Source organism: Labrus bergylta, chromosome 6 (genome assembly GCF_963930695.1).
Source record: "Labrus bergylta chromosome 6, fLabBer1.1, whole genome shotgun sequence".
Lineage (NCBI taxonomy): Eukaryota > Metazoa > Chordata > Actinopteri > Labriformes > Labridae > Labrus > Labrus bergylta.
The window spans coordinates 29,278,207-29,298,301 of NC_089200.1; the positions used below are offsets into that span (position 1 = coordinate 29,278,207).

Consider the following 20,095-nt stretch of genomic DNA (forward strand, 5'->3'; position numbering starts at 1 on the left):
CATCCCCCCTTTGAGTTCCGCTACAGACACTTCAGAGTCAAACACTGTTTGTACGTCTTATTTACACAGGCTAATGAAAATGGATCTTCAACTGAGGCTACAGGACAATAAGGACTCTTAATGTTTATCATGTATAAACTTCAGATATTTTGTCATCACTGATCTGCCCCCAGAAAAAAAGTTATATTGTTTTAAAACTGCCAAAAGGTGCAAACAATTCTCGGCTCTGCACGCCAGAAATTTTACATCAACTTTTGTGTCATAAGGCTCAAAAATTTAAATAGGCTTACACATTTGTAACCAAACTTGAGGTGTGAGGTGTTCTAATTGAACAAGCTAATGAATTCTGAATCTCAAAAGCAACACATTCCATCATACAAAATATTGTTAAATCAAACATTTCTGAAGATAGATATAAGTTCCCCATTAGAGCATCAGCATGTAGTGTAACCATGATGAATCGTCCATTTAAAGTTTTTCTCTGGTCAATTAAATGACAAATATCCTAATTCTCAATCTGCAGGACCCTGATCACTGTTGCTTGAGGCTCCTATAGATATAGATAGATTGTAATGTTTAAGGTAAATTGAAAAAGAGAAGAACTGTATCTCACACTCTCCTTGGGAACATAAATCAGTGTTTGTGAAATGAACCTGAACACAGGTTAACCAAAGACAAGCAGAGACCTGTTTGCCTGCAGGGCAGCGAGACATTTTTCAAACATCGAGCTGCAATTTTGTTTTTGGGGTCGAGGAACCTGACAGCTAAGTTTGAGATTTAATAACTAATCATTATGGTATTCTGTATGGTCGAGTTGGCTGGCCTGCATTGTCTACTCGTAGACTAAATTATTGTCATGTCGTCATACTTCTGTCATTTTATTCTTTTGAAACATGTTGGAAGCTCCAGTCTCCAGGCTCCAGGCTCTGTCACAAAACATATTCTTGTTATCTGTTCCCAAAGTGCGTCTTGAAATGGGGAGAATAAGTTTCAGGTACACTGCTCCTGCTGCAGGAGGATTTGCATCTTTAAATCCTCTTGTAAAGCAGATTGAAGGTGTTGGAAGAAGATGCATCAGGTTGTAGATGCTTCGACTAATAACTTCTGCGCCGTGATCGAGGATATTTCAACATGTGTTCAGTAATTATTTTGTGTTTTATGTTTATGTTATTTTGTTGAAATGTACTGCTGCCTGTCTCAACCAGGACATCCTAATCTTAATGTGGTTTTTCCTGATTCCTAGATTTACTTTACATTTTTTAAAAAATGTAATGAGTTTTCAGACATTCAGGTGTCCGAGGAGAGATTCTAGCAGAGTTACAGTAGAGTCTCTGGTGGTTTTGTGTGGAAAAGCTAAGACAGGAAGTCGCATCGAGCTGACGCAGCTGCCTGCCTACCGCTCAGTAGGGCTTCTTAAGAATCTGCGAGTTTTAGACTGAAATGGGTCAACACAACCCGTGTGTGGTTAGAGAACAATCATGTGTGACACACTTACAGAAAACCTCTGGTGTGTGCAGAACAGGCAGACGTGAAATAGGTCCAGCAGTAACGCTGATTAAAACGGCGAGGCATGGTTTAATGGTTTTATCTTCACGAGAGGTAACACTGCAGATGTTCATACAGACATCATAAAAAACAATCTGAATACAGTGTTCATATATTCATCCTTATATTGAAAAGTACATGAAATAATATTAATTTTAATAACATAACAAAAAGACAACATCTGTAATAAAAGTGGATTACAAAGTGACATTTGATGTAAATAACTCTTAAGAATTAGGTAACAGAAAACAAATCAGTTCCATTTGACCGTATGTAAAAACATTGAAGTGCTATTTGTTCAAAGCTACAAAATACACTTAAAAAGCAGGAAGCGTTTCTCTTAATTTCCTTCAAGGAAAAAGTACTATAAAATAAGTTACAGTACAGTGAATCTGTCCGACCTTTGTTCCCATCATCTTCCAGCTTTTTGTAAGCACAGACAACAGAACAGACAGGAGGACAGAGATGTGGTTTCCTGGTGAGAGACGTCGTCCTCGTGGGGGAGGGGGAACAGGGGGGGGGAACGAAGCTGTGCTGCTGTCGTTAACTGTTCATGGTGTGTGATTGAGTTCATAAAAGCCTCACAAACTTCTTCTAAAAATGTGAAACCTTCTTTATCTTCAACATGATCTGAGTGTCGCTCCGCCTGCGTCCGCTGGTAGAAAGAACTTTGTACTTCATGAGCTCAGAATATTCCACAAATACTTCATGTTTAGTCACAAACACAGAGGGATGCTTCTCATACGTCGTCAGCCGGCAGAGGAGGTATGTTGAACCTTGGTCTTGTGAAAAAAGCCATCTTCTCTCTGCAGAACAAGGAAATATCACACACACACAAGGAAATATCACACACACAGTTTTTTCTAAAAGTTAGAAAAACAACATGTTTCATAACTTCATGTCTCGACCTCTGATTAACGCAGGCCTGCATCAACACAACCCCTTATTGGGAATGCAAATGTATATATTTGTGCATATTTTTCGATTGATTTAAGGTCTGGATGAAAGAAAAATATTATTCCAGGCTCATGATCAACATTTTTATTTTATTTTAAAAAATTTATTTATTTTTTAAATCTATTTTTTAGTATCTATTTTTTTGTACATTATTATTTTTTATTTTTTTATTTAAATTGTACTGTGTTCACTTTTTGTTTGCAATCTTTGCTCTTTGCTGCTGTAACAATGTAAATTTGCACTTCCTTTCTTCTGGATTTACGTCAGATGGCAGACGTCTCTGTCACTATAGGTGTACATGTTTTGGTGGCTTCTTGCTATGCTGAGCTGTTCTCGCTACACCACTGACCGTTCAAGCTGTCGCTGTGTTACTGCATGTTGCTTTAAATCTAAGAGCTCTAAAGGTGAGTAAAACATACAGAACAGATTTTTTTTGTCATACTCGGGTACAAATAAATTATGACATGCAGGTATTGTAGCAGTTTAAATACTGCTTGTTAGCTGGCTATTTTGGTCTACACCTTTAAAAGAAATTGAGTAAAATGCACCTGGCTAGTTTGTTACACCTCCAGGATGCACACATGCTGTGTTTGTTCAAGAACAGGGACTGTAAACAGAAACTTTGTATGTTTACAGGAACCCTCTGCAAGGCTCTTCAATGTTACTGTTCTCACCAAATGTTTTCAGTCTGCGACCCATTTCCACATGCTAGAGTTTCTGACTCGTGTTTTAAGCTGCCAAAGAGGAAACAACTTTCCTCGACATGTGGAAATAAATTACAGGTATGTACCAGTGTCTTTGTTGTAGAGAAAAAAACAGAATTAGGATTCATTCAATGTCAGGCCCAGTACGGTAAGGGCAGACTGATCACTGGCTCACTTTTCAGATTACTGAGACTAAACTGTTTCAGCTCCCTTACACTGTGACTTCATCAGTGTGAGGAGAACAGTACCCGAGGTTTAACGGTGTGAAAGCGGATCAGGAGTCAGCTCATCCCCACCTGAATGTCTGCACCGGCAGCGGCTCCTTCTGGCTCTGCCCCCTCATCTTCAGAACTTCTTTGGAGGCCTTCCTCAGCCTCCTCTCTGCCGCCTCCTCCTGACGCTGCTCCTGCTTGCTTTGACCGGCCTGCAGCAAATAAAAATGAATAAACACAGTCAACCTCCACTGTGTGTGTGGCCTAGCTTCACATGATTCATAAAGTCACAGCAGCGCTCACCTGTCTCTGGGCCTCTCTGAGCAGGCAGCGGAAGCGCTCGTCCCTGAGGGCCCAGTGGGGGAGCTCTGTGTCCTCTCTGACCTGCGGCTCCTCCAGTCGCAGCTTCAGCTCCCGCAGGGCGCTCAGCTCCTCCATCAGCTGCCTCTGACGCGTCCTGCAGGCCTGGAGATCCAGCTCCAGGTCCAGCGACGTACGTGTCGGCTGCTCGGCCAGGGAGGAGCGGTAAGACTGCTGCTAACATAAACACAAACACTGTCCACTCAGAAACTAGATACTACATGTTTTTACTCATGCAGGCTTTCTGTAAGAGAGGCTTTACCTGTTTATACCGCAGCGTTCTTCTTTCCAACGTGTTCCTGACAAAGGGAGTTTTCTTTGGTAGAGTTGAGCTGTCACTGTCACTGCGGTACAACTGAAAAAGGACATGCACAAAACGTTAACAGATGTTCACAAGGATTCAAAAATGGAGGTAGTAGAAACTGGGGATGCACCGATTGAGAAAATCCAGGTCAATAACAATTTTGCATCACTACCTATGTTTTTCAGAAATTAAGTGGTGTAGCTTTTTTTTTGTTGTTGATTAATTCTTCCATCTGGGCCAGTGACCAAAATAATCTTTATTATAAAAACATTGTTAAAGTCTTTAAGGCCTCATTTCAATATCTTTAAGTGAGTATAAAAAGTTAAGCCTGCAAAATTACAAAACATCCTTTAATTTAACCTTCCTTTACACACACAAAATATATTTTTTAAACGTCTTTAGTGGCTTTACAATCACAATGGGAAGCAACTTTTAGTATTTTGTCTTCTTCTAAAAATATACTTCCCTAGTACGACTAGTAAGACTCACCCTGCAGACATACTGACTGCGAGCTCCAGGTGAGAAAGTCTGAGAGCGAACGATGGTGCTACCTCGCATGAAGGGCGAGGCGTGACCCCAGCGACCCCCCCTCTCTTTGGCGCGGACCCGCACCGGTTCTGGGAACAGACCCTCGGTCATGGTGGCCTTCTCCACCTGCAACATCAAACCAACAACACCGTGAATTCATGTGTGGTTCAAATCGTCTTCTGGAGAAAACTAAGCATCTGAACACATCACTGCTGAAGTTCAATCATCCTGGATTCATTTTCTTCTTGAAGCAACAGCAGAGCTGATGAGGCAGGTGTTCTAAAATCTCTCAGTTATAGAGATTTTTATTATATGTGCTAATGCTGAGTCATGACTTCAAAGTGTTGTCATAGTCTTCTACTGTTTTTCTCTCTTTTTTTTAAGATTTTAGTAACATTACAGTCAGGAGCTGTTTTCATATACAGTACGCACTCTTGTCTAGATCATTTCATGAGGACTTCTCCTGAAAATCTCTTGACCTGGTTGTTCACATATGCGCCTGTCCTGAGACAAGATGTGAAAAGAATGATGCAGAAGTGGCAGACGAAGCAACAGAGTCCGCTTAACAGGCGAGAATATTTGCCTTTATATCAATTCTAAGTGTAGTTGGATGGAACAATATTAAAAGAACATACTGGAGAACAAAATGCAACTTTCTGCTGTATAATTGTGATGGGTTTGGCAGGAGAAACTCCGGAGAAAAATTCCGCTGTTTGCGTCCACGCATGCAGCTCCGTCTGGAAATATCACAAGTTTTTCAGGCGAGTGAAAACCCTGACAAAAATATTTACTTAAAGATATCAACTTTTGCATCCATAAAACAGGTGACATATAACTCAAATCACAGATTCACCTGCAATAGGAGCGTCAATGACAGCGAGTTCAATCAGAGAAAGGTCTCAGATAAAGTACATTTTAAGAATAGATTTGAAAAGTGGTTGTTGAGTCCTCTGCCTGATTTATTCTTACAGTTTATCTTTTCAATATGCATTTTTGGTATTCAGAAATTCTTCAAGAAGCTTTCTTTTAGAGTCAAATGTATCACTCGTGAACATTTGTTGTGGAAAATGGACAATAAAGGGATATTTCTACATAGAAGTTAAGGGGGTCCTGTTTCTTTTAGGAATGGAGGAGTACTGAACATGCAGCCTCTAAATCTCCCTCCAAACAAAGTGTCCACAGATGCACATGAATAAGATTCCTGGATGTTTTGCACACCTGTAGTGCACTGTAACATGTTGGAATTGGTGCTGCAAAAGGACTGAGCAGAGAAGAGCCTTTTACCTTAACTGTACACATTTTGCTTGTTGTCTGATCACAGCGCCCCCCGGTGGTGTTGCAGATGCCCTCTGCACACAGGCCCTCTGAGCATGCAGCTGTGAACGCTGTGCTGTTACTGCAACCGCTGTCCACTGACTCCGCCTGCCAACTCCTACACAAACACAACAGCTCTCACTTTAAGACATGCTGGAGGTAATAAGAAGTGGAGATCATAATCAATGTGATATCAATACTCTCACCTCTCAGACGCCACCTCCACAGGCTCATCTCTCTTCTCCACCTCGGCCTCTCGCTCCTCCAGGTGGGTGGATGTGTTGGTGGTGCGTGACAGCAGCATGCATACAGTGTCCTGTAATGTCACAGAGCAAATGAGATCACACGCCATCCCTCCCCCACAGTCAACATTCCTCCTCAGCGTGTTTGTCCTGTGATGCACATTGCTGTCAAACAGTCACTTTAACGAGCTGCACACCTGAAACACAGACTGGCTGAGAAATGCTCTGCAGGAATAACACCTCAACCATTTCAATGCAGCTGATTAGCAGTGGTTGATTTTCACAGTTTCAAACCTCAGGATAACTAAACCTGTAGCACTACTCCAGCGGGTGGTTTGCATTACATGACTTGTCTCTCTATTCTAGTCCTGACATGTCCTGACCCGGGTTCACATCATCTCCTCGCTCTCTCCTGATCAGTCGAGCCCTCTGCGTTCTTTTCATTCCTGTCTGAGCTCTCACACCATAATCAAAGGGAGAGGGGACTAAATTTGCCTTGCCAAATATTCTCTTTGTTTTTGCAGTATTTCTGGGCGGCGCTGGCTCAGTAGGTAGAGTCGTTGCCTCTCAACCGGGACATCAAGGGTTTGATCCCTAGCTGAGCAACATGTCCTATGTGTCCTTGGGCAAGACACTTAACCCTGCATTGCTCCCTCTGCTTCGGTGGCGGTGTATGAATGGATTAGTGTTGTTCTTACTCTCTGATGTACGTCGCTTTGGATAAAAGCGTCTGCTAAGTGAATTGTAGAATTGTAACATTTCTAAACTTCTGTATATTTGATCTTATTAATGACAAATAAAAACATTCAGATAAAACTGCATTACTAAAGAAAATCACTACTTGTCATCAGTTTTTAAGAAATACTTCTCTACTACATTTCAGCTTGTATCAGATACAACACAAAGTATCACATGAAGGACTTTCAGAGCTGAGAGAAAGTTGAATTTAAAGTTGTTGTTTTTTTGCAACAGGGCAGAGGCCGCTTCGATTCTCTTGAACTCTCCTGGTTCTTCTGTAATATTCAATGCTAGACTTTTTTTTAAATTTAATTCCTTTGATTCGTTTTTGTGCTTTATTTCATAAAATGTAGATTGTAAATCACAATCATAGACTGTTTTGTTCTTTAATTTGATCCAAGCTACACTGAACTTAAAAGTGATTCAAAAACAGAAACTTTTACAAGTTGACTTTATGTGATAATAACTGATGCAACTATAAGATGTAGTTGATATTTGTTACAACACTCACTTGAATGTTTATGTTAGAAATAATTGTGTAACTAAAATGAAAAACATTTTTGAGAACACTTCATTTATAACATTTCCACAATCTAAGACCTCTTCCTGTGCTGTCGTGCACTTACTCAACATGCTCTCATTTATTGAACATATCAATCTATGTCTGAGTGCTCACTGTAGCTCTGGGCCGTTGCTCGTCCTCTTGGCTGTCTTGCTGTCTGCGGTGACTGAAGCTCTTCTGTTCAGGTCGGGGTAGCTCGGTTCCGCTCAGCACCTGAACCCTCAGCCAGTGATAAACCATTTCTACACTCCCCTCACACTCAGCCAGGCTCAGTTGGGCCGTACCCTGCACATAAACACAGAAACATAAATCATTATTTTAATTTAAAAAATAAGCACATCAGTGTCTCTGTGGAGCTGCCCAGCCCACTCAGACCCACCAGCACTTCCTCCTGAGCCTGAGGTCCCAGCGAACAGACGGACAGCTGCAGTGCACACACCGCCAGGGCGTTTGGAGGGACAGGAATGCAGAAGCCTTCGTTGAAGCTCATATGAGACTGTGGCTCCAGAGCCGTACAACAGTAAAACGCACAGGCCCTGCCGGCATCCAGCGGAATCAAGTGCACCTTCACATACCTGAGCATCAGCAGAACAACACGAGGTTACAGGTGGGAACATAAAATAAAAACAATAGAGCCTCACATCAGGCTTCAGTGATACTCACACTTTATAACCGTCTCTCACGATGGACCTGTTCAGACTCTTGAGCTGCAGCAGATGCAGACGGAGAGACTGAGAACTGGACTCCCACCTGTGAAGAGGAGAGTACAGGAATAGGATTTAATAACTTAATAACTGATTCAACATGCAGTCAAAATGCAGTCTACAATCACACAGTACTCACAGCAGTCCCAGTTGGATCTGGGTGGGCTCGCTAACAGACGTCAGCTCTTTCATGTACGACATCTCATCAGACTCCTCGGCCCTGACGAACGTCAAAAATATATAAATAAAATACATTTTTAATGTAAGAAGTTTATTTGCGCTAACATCCTGAAGTGTACCATTCTTCTATTAATCTTATTTTATAAACATTATTTTCTTTACTTTGTATCTCATTGAAACCCCCTGGCAGTTGGAGTAATGCTGTTCACCAGCTTTTTACTCTTTTCTTTGTTTTTTCACCAAAACCCCGAGACAGATCAGATTCTCATGAAGTTTACTACTAAGGGGGTTCTGGCTCCTTAGCTGGATGGATTGTTGTGTTAGATTTGATCCGAGCAAGACGGCTCAACACAATACACTTTATTGTCCAAACAAAATGTGTCTTTTAAAGATGATAAGGAGAGGCAGAAAGCACCAGCACATCAGTTTGAGTAGCAAGAGATGCAGTGCCACCAGAAGTTTGCAGCCATGTAGCGACGATGCACGTGATTACAACCTTTACAACAACAGTATGCAAACAATAGAATCATACTGACTGGTTACTGCAGCAGCAGACCAGCAACTTTTCTGTTCTGCAAAGACTGCATAAGAATGTTTATTCTCAAAAAATAAAAATAAAATAACTTTTCATTTGACCAAAAAGGTCTGTAGGATCAGAAAACTGAGCTGGTCAGCACTTTGGTCTGCAGTGCATTGGACCTGTAAGATGAAAGTTTGGGTTTGGCTGAAGCAATCTACATAAGTAGTTAGCCTTAGAGCAGACCTTTCAAACTGAAAAGATGTAAAAAAAGACAAAAGAAAAAAAGGGCCCGGGTTTTTAAATTCTTCTTTAAGAATAGTCCATTAAGTTGATGTCTTGAAGAGCAATCCTAATTACGTTACTCTATACTTGTATATGTGTAATGACAATAAAGTTGAATCTCATCTCATCTCATCTCATCTAATGTTTATATGCCGACCCAGTGACAGCATGTAATCCCTCTGGGCAGAGAATACAAACTGTCAAAGCTGAACATTGTGATTTCATTATTGCTTTTGTAGAAGAGAGTGGTTATATGCACATGAAGTAATTTTGATTTTGTGTGGCACCAAAAATATCTTTCACCTGATGAAGACCATCATCGATTAAAACATTGTGATTATTAAACCTTTTTTGAGGGTAAGTGTGCAGGCTTGCCATCCTTTTCTTGCCGGATGAAGTGTGTTGCAGTTTTCTTAGCCGTCACAAGGAGGCGCCATTGGTGTTGGTTTGTGACTTCTAATTTTAAGGGTTGGACCTGGTCTCACCTTCTGCCCCAGGCCTCGAATACACCGCTGTCAGTGGCCAGAGCGTCCTCGGAAACGCCTGCAGAGACCCTCCTGGCTCTCCTGCCGCTTCTGTTGGCACTGTTTCCCCTCAGAGTCACTCCTGAAGAAGAAAAGACATTCATCATCATTTACCATCAGGAAGTCTTAATGGAGTGATTTGAGATCTGTTCTCAGTCTCTGACCTGTGGAGGTGAAAGCCCCCTGAGCAGTGCTGTCTCTGTGACCCACAGCGTCCTCAATGCTCAACATGGCGCTGTGTGACAGCGGCTGGGACTGAGCGCGCAGACCCTCTAACAGCCCGCGACCCGCCTGCTCCATGTACTCCTCTGTCATCTGGGTGAGAGGGCAATCCTGAGGGGCCGAGTGGTAGGGCGTGTCCATCGGAGAGCTCGGCGGCGAAAGAGAAGAAAGCGAGGAGCGGGAGGAGAGCGAGGCGAGGGATTGCGGGGTGTCATGAGAGCGTTTGGGTTTACTCTGGATCAGGTGGTCAGGAGTGAACATGGAGCAGTCTCTCGACACGGCCTCAGGAGGCAGCAGGTAGCGTAGATGGGGGTCAAGCAGCTCCCCAGACCCGTCGTGGCGCTCGTACTGGGGGACGCCGTAGATGTCGCTGAAGCTGATGGAGCTGAGGGAGCCTCGGCTAGACGCCAGAGAGCCTCGGCTGGAGGCCAGAGAGCCGCGACTGCTGCTGGAGGACACCGTCAGAGAGCTTGCCGACAGGCTGCAGGTAAAATAAGAAAAAGAGACTCCGTGAGAAAAGACACAGAAGAGCCCTGAAGAACGATTAACAGCTTTGGAGAATGAGTGTGTGCCGCACCTCTTCAGCTGGGTGTGAAGGTAGGTGGTGATGCGTGTAGCCTCCTCCAGCTGCCTCAGCAAGACATTCCTCTTCTCCTGCTGCAGGATTCTGATGTCACATGGATGCAAAAGTCATTGCCTTACAAAAATCTCTCCAAAATATGTGCAGTTATCTATTTTATATGTTTGCTGTTTTGCATTGCAAAACCCAAAGAAAACATGAGAAAGACTGGGGTATATTTAAGAGATAATATAAAATAGTTATGGCACATAAAAATGTTAAAAAAGTGCATGTACAGATGTCATCCTAAAAAATGCAAACATCTTCATCTTTCTCACCTCTGATTGGCTCCCTGGCTCTGGGAGATGTGGGCTCTCTGCACCTCCTCCTCCAGCCTGCAGCGCTCCTCCTCCAGCTGCAGCAGCGTCTCTGGAGAATGCTGCTGTTTGCTGACCAGGATGATCTCCTGCAGGAGGGCCTCCTTCTCACGCAGGAGCTGCATGAAGTCTCTGTCTCTGTCCGCTTCGGCCCGCCCAGACCAGCTCTCACTGTCCAGCTGTGCGAGCTGGTGCTGGATACTCTGCACCCTTAAGAGAACAGAGAAGACATAGAGACATTCAGGGCTAGGCAAGCTGTTAGTTGGTGACAAACATTAGTTCACATAAGCTTAAATGGAGCCAAATATTTACACAACTAAAATACAAAGGGCACCAAGTTCTTTGGTTTATGTGATCGAAACAATAACAAACAAATAAAGAAGTAAAATCAACGGCCATTATCATCAGCTCAGACTAATGAATATCATCAAATCTGAAGTCTCAGGGGCATTTTGTGCGGGACACGTTTTCTAAGAAGCTATGATACAAAGAAACTTATCAGTAGGGCAAAGGGGGCACACTTGGGCCTGGGGGATTTCTTCACTGAGCTCTTATCCCTTCATTAGGGAAAAAGTATCGTTTTTTAATTATAAATGCCAGTTTGTGATGAACAGAGTCTCAGTGTTTTAAAAACTACAGCTGTTACATCATTGCTAGTCTATTGAAAGAAAGCCACATTTGGTTTATTTCTGTAGTCGACCTTGATCCAACTAAAATGTATACAACACAGTTGGGAACATCATTGGGTCCCTGTATATAATATTAAGTCTCTTATTTGACTCTTTTTAAATAAAAAATGTCAATAACATTTAAACTGTGTGGGTTTGGATCTCTTGTCTCTTTGGGGTTTTTGGAAATTTGCTTTCTTGCTGCGATAAAGTTCGTCTCCTGTTGTAAGATGCACGTGTGAACAGCTGGGTCAGGAAGGTTACAGGAACAGTATTCCTAAAATTCATGAGAACATTGAATTTTCTCCTGCAAGAGTGCAAAAGTGGAAACAATCATGGGACTTTGCCATTTGCATTATCTACATAATCAAGCATTTTTACATTTTGCATCATCTAGTCAAAGCAAATATATATATTTGTGTGAGAGTTTGCTGAGTTAAGTTAACCTGCAGAGTTAGGTACAGCCTCTGTGTAATCTGCGTTGCAATATGTTAGAATCAGCTGCATGTAAAAGCACATATTTGAGCCAAGCAGACACTTCCTGATAAGACAGTAATGACAACATTCAACTTTGTCATTTGTACCTGAGCCGCCTTGCTGCTTCAGCCTCAGTGGTCTCACAGTGTGTGTGTGTGTGTGTGTGTGTGTCAGCAGATTGTTCATTCAGACTGTGTTAAGACAGATCTCAGAGCCTGCGACCCAAACTCTGATGAAATCATTGTGTGCATGTTTTGCTGGATTTCAGACAAAGTGACTCAGTGACAGAGCATGCAAGTTTCCACAGGTCTCCCCTCTCTCACACCCCCCCCTCCCTCTCTGATGTCATAGTTGGCAGTGCCTTTGCTGGGTCACCACAGCAACATGAAACTTGTCAAGCGTGCACAAGCCAGTATAATAACGAGGTTACTCCTGATGCTGCAGCTAGCATCACACTGCTGGCCTCTGAACACTCACTGCCAAACTAATATGATAGCACACAACAATGTGACATACCTGTGGGGGGTGCACAACTGATCACAGTCATAGTAATACTTTAAACAGAGGATTCAATTAATGGAAAACATTTTTTTTAAAGTGTAGTTTACGACTGGTTTACTGTCTGATCGTGTAACCTTTGTTTTATTGCTTATATTCTGAATATATTGCTTTTCTTCTTGTCCCTACATTTGATAATTTCTCTCTTTGCATCCTAAATTTTTATTTTTCTGTATATCAATACTCTCATCATTATAACTTTTATTTTTCCCTCAAAAGTGTTGAGAATTAGCATGTGTGCTAAAACACTCAAAGAACGCATCTGGTTCGTCCAAGATTGTTGTGGTGGAATTTCTGTAGTTATTTAGATTATAATGTACAGACGTATAACTACAGAAATTCCACCACAAATTTGATGTTCATCACATGCATTACTTTTAGTAAAAAGCCAACAATTCAGTCTTCTTTCAGTGTTGACTTTGTAGACACATCATCTATCCTGCACTATAGGAGCAAGCTGGGATATATTTAAATGGAGAGTGTGTGTATTAAACCACCTTGCGGAGGAGCGGGCAGTGGGCAGTGCTCTCTCTGGCTGCTAACACAAAGACAGCACACAGTCAGCAGCAGCGGCAGCGGCCAGGGAAGAATGTGACCACCCAGCTCATTCCTCTGGCCAGACATCGCTCAGCAGCCATGGCCACCATGCGCAAATACTATTCATAACACGCCCTCCCACTGGACGATGCACAGAGACGAGGAATGAGTCTGAAGGAGGGGCTCTTTGAGTCAGAGCAGCATGCCGGTGTGTCACAGTACTACGACTCACAAACAACAAAGCAGAAGTTCTTACTTTTTCTTGGCTTCCTCGTACTGCCAGTTGACTTTCACCTTGTCCACTAAATGGGAGGAATCCTGGGATCCATACTGTAACAAACATTTTAAAAAGGGGGTTCAAATTACTTCAAATAAAAGCAACATACGGTTGAAAACTGAAGGCAACAGTCCGTTTGTAGCCAGAGCCCCCTACATGTAACACAGACGGCCTAGCAGTTAGGTCACGCCCCTTTTAGGAGGCTATAGCCCTCCGAGCGGGCGCCACAGGTTCAGGTCCGGCCTGTGGCTCCTTTCCCGCATGTCATTCCCCACTCTATCTCCCGTTTCCTACTCTATCCACTGTCCTGTCAAATAATAACAAAAAGCTCCTATTTTTCAACTTTGGCAATAAACTATGGACAGAAAAGTAGCAAGAAGCTTCATCTCATATCGAGCATCTCTCTTTACTGAGGTTAACATAAACAGCTCCAGAAAACAAATAACTGCAACAACATGTTTGTCTCTGGTTCTCCTTTCCAGGTAAAACATCAGCATTATGTTGTTTTAAGAGTCTGACACTATCTGCCATCCCCCTAACATCATCCTCTGTTTCAACCTTATTACCAGCCCATAAGTTAAGTACAGGATACCTCATAAAAAGGTATCCCCCCCCCCCCCCAGTTTGAAGACTTTACTTTGAGGGGGAGTCAGGGAGGAGCAGCAGTGACTCTCACCTCTCCCATGATGTCAGTCTGACAGCCGGTGTCACAGTACTGCTGCAGACTGCACGAGTCACCCGCGGGCCCAGAGCTGTTCACAGCCTCACTGGACGAGTCACCAATGGACAAACTGCTCTTGAAGTTCACCGTCAGCTTCACCAGACTCTGGGAGATGGAAGAGAATTTAAAGAAAGTACAATATATCAATATCATCTAAATATTACAATCAGACAAAACAATATTTTACCTTGTCTCCATGAAATAAAAAGCTCAAAGTCTGACAAAAATGCCCCCGTAAAAAGTCAAAATCTGCTTCTGTCTCTTGTTTAAAATCATTCATACATTTAGAGCGACTCCTGTATTCATTCATAAAAAGATTGCAACAATGCCAGGAAATGATTCTGCAAATGTGGCCTGACCGTAATGACTGAATCATCGTCTATTTTTTATATTCAGATTTTTTGCTTTTCTTACAAAGACGTATTCAGTGATTCAGACGTCTGGAAATGTGCTTCATTAAGAGACAAAGATGAGAAGCAGCAGGACAGTTGAGGTGAACAGACACTAGAGGTCAGCAGAGAATATCCCAACAACAGTTATTTCAGCAGGATGTTGGAGGAAAGACTTTTTTTCCAGGTACCTGGATGAGGTCCTGCCTCTCCTTCTCGCCTGTGCTGATGGCCTTCTTGATGCTCCGCAGCTCGGTGAAGATGGCCTGCGCCTCGTCCAGCTTGTAGTTAGTCTGACTGCAGGACATCTTCCTGTCAATCCTGTGGGGACGGAAAACACAAATTAAGATGTCTTCTTAAACCGCATGTGTTCTAACAGCTGGATTTGTTTTTCTTTCAAACCGCAGTCTTCACTGATATCTAAATAGAGTTCACACATTATGCAGAATGGATCCAGCTCTCTGACAACACTCAAACAAGTGTCAATCAAGCAAGTTCATGAAACGCTATTGGCAAAACATTGATTTCCTTTTTCTGCTTTTGTTAGAACATGTTTTCACTATTGTTTTTATGAGTATTACTCACAACATGGAAGGGAACTTCTTGTCAAGAGTGTTTGTGCATTAAAAGCTTTTAGTAATGAGGCCAGTTTAAATCAAAAGGGGTTCATGTTTCCCCTAATAACTAGCGGTGCAACAGATCACAAATACCACGGTTTCATATCTGACCACAGATTCTTGTCATAGAGCGGAGCAGTTTTCAGAGTTGCAAAAGAAGGTATTCATAAAATAACTTTTGTAGTCCTCAGCCATGGCTCTAATGATGAATTTTAAAAGAACTACGATTCAAAATGCATCTCCATAAATATCCATATTGTATAACATCCTCTGTTTTTTACTATAGGCTATACACATCAACCCCAGATTTGAGGCGGTATTAGAGCTATTGCCAAAACTGGTATGTGTATCAGAAACAACTGCAGTTCAATGTGTTCGATTTCAAGCTGCTTTATGTTGGAAAGTTAGTCACAAATAAATCACCAGATAAATGGTCAGATATAAATACTGACTCTATGTATCACAATGTCTAAATGCTTATCAGTGTTTGTTTCCACATGCTCAGATGGTTTCAGCCTTTATTGTGCTGCTTTCAAAGACTCTCATTTTTAGGGGGGAGATCTCTGCTACATGACTTCTCTTACACCTGAGATTACGTCACTTTGTTGTCAAACTATTTAAGCACCTGCTCCCATATAGAAGGTGCTACTTTAATACATTTTATTCCTATAAAGACATGAGACCCTTACATGTACTAAAAGTGAAATAAATATAATTCATGCTTGAGTCATCTCTCTAAAGTTTGTAAAACAGATAAAAGTGTATCTTCTTATATTCCTCAGTTTGGGGGTTTAGGAGTAGGTTGGGGGTTGGTTTTGTTTGGTTGGTTTGCTGGTTTGGAGCTGGAGGGAGAGCGGCACGGTGCCTCCTCCATCACTGGGCCTTGTTGGCACGTGGCCCCCACCCTGCTCTCACCACAGCCCGCTTCCTTCACTCTCCTTCAACAGCAGGTACTGTTCATCCACCCGACCCTGCCTCTTCCTCCCAAAACAAGCTCTGCTTTGTTCCCCCCGCCCCATTGGCAGGGCCTGAGAGTTTATATACTTAGAAAAAAAAGAGGCAGTACCCACCCCTCAGTGCCTGCCTGTACTGAACCCTACACCCTGTGTACTGTAAAAAAGGAATATACTCAAGAATTTTCCTAACAAATTTGCTAATTTAGGCCAAATTTAAAACTTGTTTTTGAGTTATTATGAAGACAGTGTTACGTTTGAAGTTTTGTGTAAATGGTCATTCAGAGCTGAAAACAGAAGAGCAGAAAAGATGGCGTCAAACAGAGATAAACTCCTTCAGTGTAGTGACGATCAACGGGAGCATCTGTACGTCAGAAGATGTTTGTTTGCTTTATCTGACACGACACAGCGAGGAGAACAATTAGCTGTATTGCTGACAGCAGCTGAGATTGGAAAAACAACAGCCGTAGGGTCCCTCCTGCTTGGCCTGGGTAAAACCCAGGAGAAACAATAGGACACACACACACACACACACACACACACACACACACACACACACACACACACACAGGCAAACAAAGACTCAAACACACTTATCTAGCACGTAAACACACACACACACACACACACGCATTCACACAAGAGGAGGATGCGTCCATGTTTTCTGCAAGCTGTGTATTCTCCGTCTATTCTGGGAGTCACTCGACTTGTGTATTATCTGAGAGATAAGGGACTCTTTGCCAGGGCTCAGGAAGTGCTGAGGAATTTGCTGCCAGATATCTCTGTGTTTTTGAAACTTGCTCTCGGCTCCACACCTCCCCCCCCCTCCCCCCTCCTCCTCCCCTCCAACTTCCTCTCCAGGCTGAGCCTTGGCTCCCTACACTCCACTGGTGCATCCTCTTCCTGAGGTGGAGTCCCCTTTTCCATCAAAAAAAACTCCCTACATTTGCCTTTTCTCAAACACTCTCTTTTTTTTCCACTTTGAGAGGTGGAGCTTCTCATTCTAACATGAAATTTGGAGCAGCTCGGAAATGTTTCCAGCACAAAAAAAAAACGTGAGGTGTATTTGTCTTAAAACAGCACAAACTAAAGGAAAATGGGGAAGTGCCTCTCTTAGGGGAGCAGAATAAGAGAAGAAGATTCTCTATATGAATCGATGGGACTTTGCTCTAACAATCTCAACATTTTCTGAAAGAAAACTGATCTATGTTAAATTGTATCGTGGGCTGTTGATAGAGATTCAGGGATTTAAAAGGCCTTTTTTTTTTTAAAACGAGACCTTGATGAGCTTCATGGAATATTTTTGGGAAAGGAGAAACATCAGAGACAAAGAGTTTGTAAAAAAGCCTCAGATGGAGGACGAGTGGGAATAAAGAAGGGAAAAGGCGTCTGTGCTGTAGGAAGGAGAAGGCCGGCCGTGGGAGGAAGGGCGGGCCTGGGACACAGAGGCGGAGGGAACACTCACTCCTGCAGGGTCTCCACTCCCATTTCCTTGTACTGCAGCTCCTGCTTCACCTGGGCCAGCTCCTGCTTCAGTCTGGAGAGCTGCGGACAGACAAGGCCAAGCACCCGGTTACCATGGGCTCACAATGAGCTTCACTCACCACCACCACCCAACAGAAATGCTTAGTCAAGACAATTCACTTACAGGAATGCTGTGTTTGTACAGGGACACACGTACACACATACGTGCACGGTGGTTCACATGCCAAGGCTTTAATTCCTGCTGAAGATGTCTGATGGGGGGGGGTTACTTTGTGGAAAATCTTTGCGTGCAGTCTACTATAATTCATTTTTCTGATATATATCAACATGAGAGAAACACCTTTAGATATTAGCTTCAGTATATCTGTCACAGGTGGTCCATCAGCCTGTTTAATGGATAGGAAAATGTCTTCAGCTTGAGATAATGTCATGATGTTGTTTCTCTATACAAAATCAAAATAACATAAAAGCACATTATTATTGAAAACTTGCTCAACTGTTCAGGGTGTCCTCTTTTATACATTTGAAGAGTGTGCAGTAAAAACAGCTAAATCAAAATGTGTTTTTATAACAAATTCTGTTGCACAGCAGCATACAGCTTTATATAACGTGAGGACTTTAATCATTTCTTTATGATTGGAGGAACTGACATTTTAAAACAACGATTGTGATAAGTCAGATTATTAAATTAAACACAATTCATTCCCCTTAGACTTTGACTGTCTGTAATATATTTCATGCCTTTGCATTCATCAGATTAGCGTCTCCACTTCCTTCATTTGGTACAAAGCGCTGCTCAACTCATTGAAGGAACAAAGAGAAATGATGACTTCCTACTTCATTTTAACCTTATTTTACTCGCTTTGAAGGCTTTACTCCTGAATTCATTTCCGAGCTGCTGATCGGCCCTATCGACCGCTGCAATGTGTGGACAGAGCTCTGAGGGCCTTTGTCTCCTCTCAATACTTCTCTGTTTTTGGAATGAATAATATATGCATTCATCATTTTGGTACTGATTTAGTTTGCTTAATTTTATTGTCCTTAGTTCCTCTGTGATCATTTCATTTATATCTTATTTTGTCTACATTGTTTTTAATTTCTTTTAAAGCAGATTTTAGCGTTATTCTTAAAGTTTGATGCATTATTGAAGTTATTCATATTCTTTTATTGTCTGGCTCAAAACTGACGATGCTGATGAAGATATTTAAAGAAATAATATTAACAAGGAGGGACTGTTATTGTAAGCATTGCTGCCCATGAATCGCTTCAACTGAGGTCTTCACTGACTAAGTGAAATGATAAAGGTAGATTTTTGGGTGTTTTCTATGAACAAGTAGATCGGGAACTTAACGGATCATCATTAGATTAAAGGGGACAAAATAAAAATACTGAGTCATACAAAGTTAAATATAAAACCCTAAGACATATCAAAATCAGAATTGTTGGATTCACTGGATGGATATTCATCTTTGAATTAAAATGATGTCTGTGTTTGTTCACATCCACATTAAAAAGTAGTCCCACTCATCTTTGGGGTCTCAAACGTCCCTGATGGAGGAAACACCCTCACTCATGTGACTGATCTCAGAGAAATGTCCAGCTTGTCCCTGTGAGTCACTGACCTAGCCTCCGCCTGACCCTTTGATGATCTCATCCTCATCCTCTCGAGGCCCCGGGCCAGAGCCACAGTATCCTGTAGGGGCCACACCCTAGCCCCCTTTATTTTTCTGCCCAAAGAGGGCCCCTTGCTGCAGCCCATTGTTCTCCTCCGATAATGACTTACCCGTTCTCTTCTACAAGCTATTTCCACTTTAATTTGGTCGGGGTCGTATTTCGCGTTTGAAGACGAGCCGGAGAGAGCTGTGAACACAGAAAAGCAAAGAACAGAGAGGATCAGCAGTCAGCCCGTGGTGATGATTTTTAAGGTTAACTTGTACTTCTAAGAGAGTCAAAGGGGGATCCGATGTCGTCTCCCATCCTTCGCTCTGTGTGGACGCCCTCTGGACGCTTTGTGTGCGACAGCTGGCTGGAGTCAGAGGGTAAACTGGGTGGAGGTGGATAGAAGATCTAAGATCAGCACCCCCGACAGATTTGGTTCTCATGCAGTCTTTGAATTCACACTTCTCTCATCCTTTTTATTATTCCTTTATGTATGAACTCAGAGGTTTTTTGTGGTTATTAAATGGAGCTGTTTGATTATGAAGATGAATATTTCTAACAGGGCTGAGAGTGATGCTGTATTCACATGGATTCAGGCACACAGGACATTATTTTAGTGGATGAGAGCAGACTTGGGCAGGCCATCAGAAGAATAGTGGCAACTTTGGCATGCATAATAACATCAGTGATGGTTCAGTAGAACTTTTTGAACAGAGGAATTCGTCATTTCATGTTATTTTTTGTCCCACTCATTTGTTTTCCTGATACAGAAAACTTCTTAAGCCCCGCCCACACAAACACATTTTGATCATGTGTGGGGCCCCTCAGACCCCGCACATAATGACAAGCAAAGATAAATTCAACTGTTTTGTTTAAATTTTGTGCGGAGAGTAACAATGTGACCAAAACAGAACACCACA

The 20,095-nt window shown here is 42.3% G+C and overlaps 1 protein-coding gene across 2 annotated transcripts in view; it reads right to left on the reverse strand.

The window, feature by feature from the left end:
- Positions 1–1,569: 1,569 nt before the first annotated feature.
- Positions 1,570–20,095, reverse strand: part of wwc3 (WWC family member 3) — a 38,053-nt gene continuing 19,527 nt past the window's right edge. Inside the window, exons 4-23 of one of the 2 annotated variants that reach the window (XM_020630799.3) lie at positions 19,300–19,376; positions 17,497–17,576; positions 14,653–14,782; positions 14,028–14,177; positions 13,331–13,404; positions 10,796–11,044; positions 10,476–10,565; positions 9,841–10,379; positions 9,638–9,758; positions 8,310–8,390; positions 8,130–8,216; positions 7,846–8,041; positions 7,581–7,751; positions 6,131–6,240; positions 5,895–6,042; positions 4,572–4,736; positions 4,041–4,133; positions 3,722–3,952; positions 3,503–3,630; positions 1,570–2,351 (exon numbers count right to left, since the gene is read on the reverse strand). In XM_020630799.3, coding sequence (XP_020486455.2) covers positions 2,285–2,351; positions 3,503–3,630; positions 3,722–3,952; positions 4,041–4,133; positions 4,572–4,736; positions 5,895–6,042; positions 6,131–6,240; positions 7,581–7,751; positions 7,846–8,041; positions 8,130–8,216; positions 8,310–8,390; positions 9,638–9,758; positions 9,841–10,379; positions 10,476–10,565; positions 10,796–11,044; positions 13,331–13,404; positions 14,028–14,177; positions 14,653–14,782; positions 17,497–17,576; positions 19,300–19,376 — 2,987 coding nt within the window. In that variant the 3' untranslated portion in view covers positions 1,570–2,284. Of the gene's footprint in view, positions 2,352–3,502; positions 3,631–3,721; positions 3,956–4,040; positions 4,134–4,571; positions 4,737–5,894; positions 6,043–6,130; positions 6,241–7,580; positions 7,752–7,845; positions 8,042–8,129; positions 8,217–8,309; positions 8,391–9,637; positions 9,759–9,840; positions 10,380–10,475; positions 10,566–10,795; positions 11,045–13,330; positions 13,405–14,027; positions 14,178–14,652; positions 14,783–17,496; positions 17,577–19,299; positions 19,377–20,095 lie in introns of both variants that reach the window. The other variant, XM_020630790.3, reaches the window with a different exon arrangement.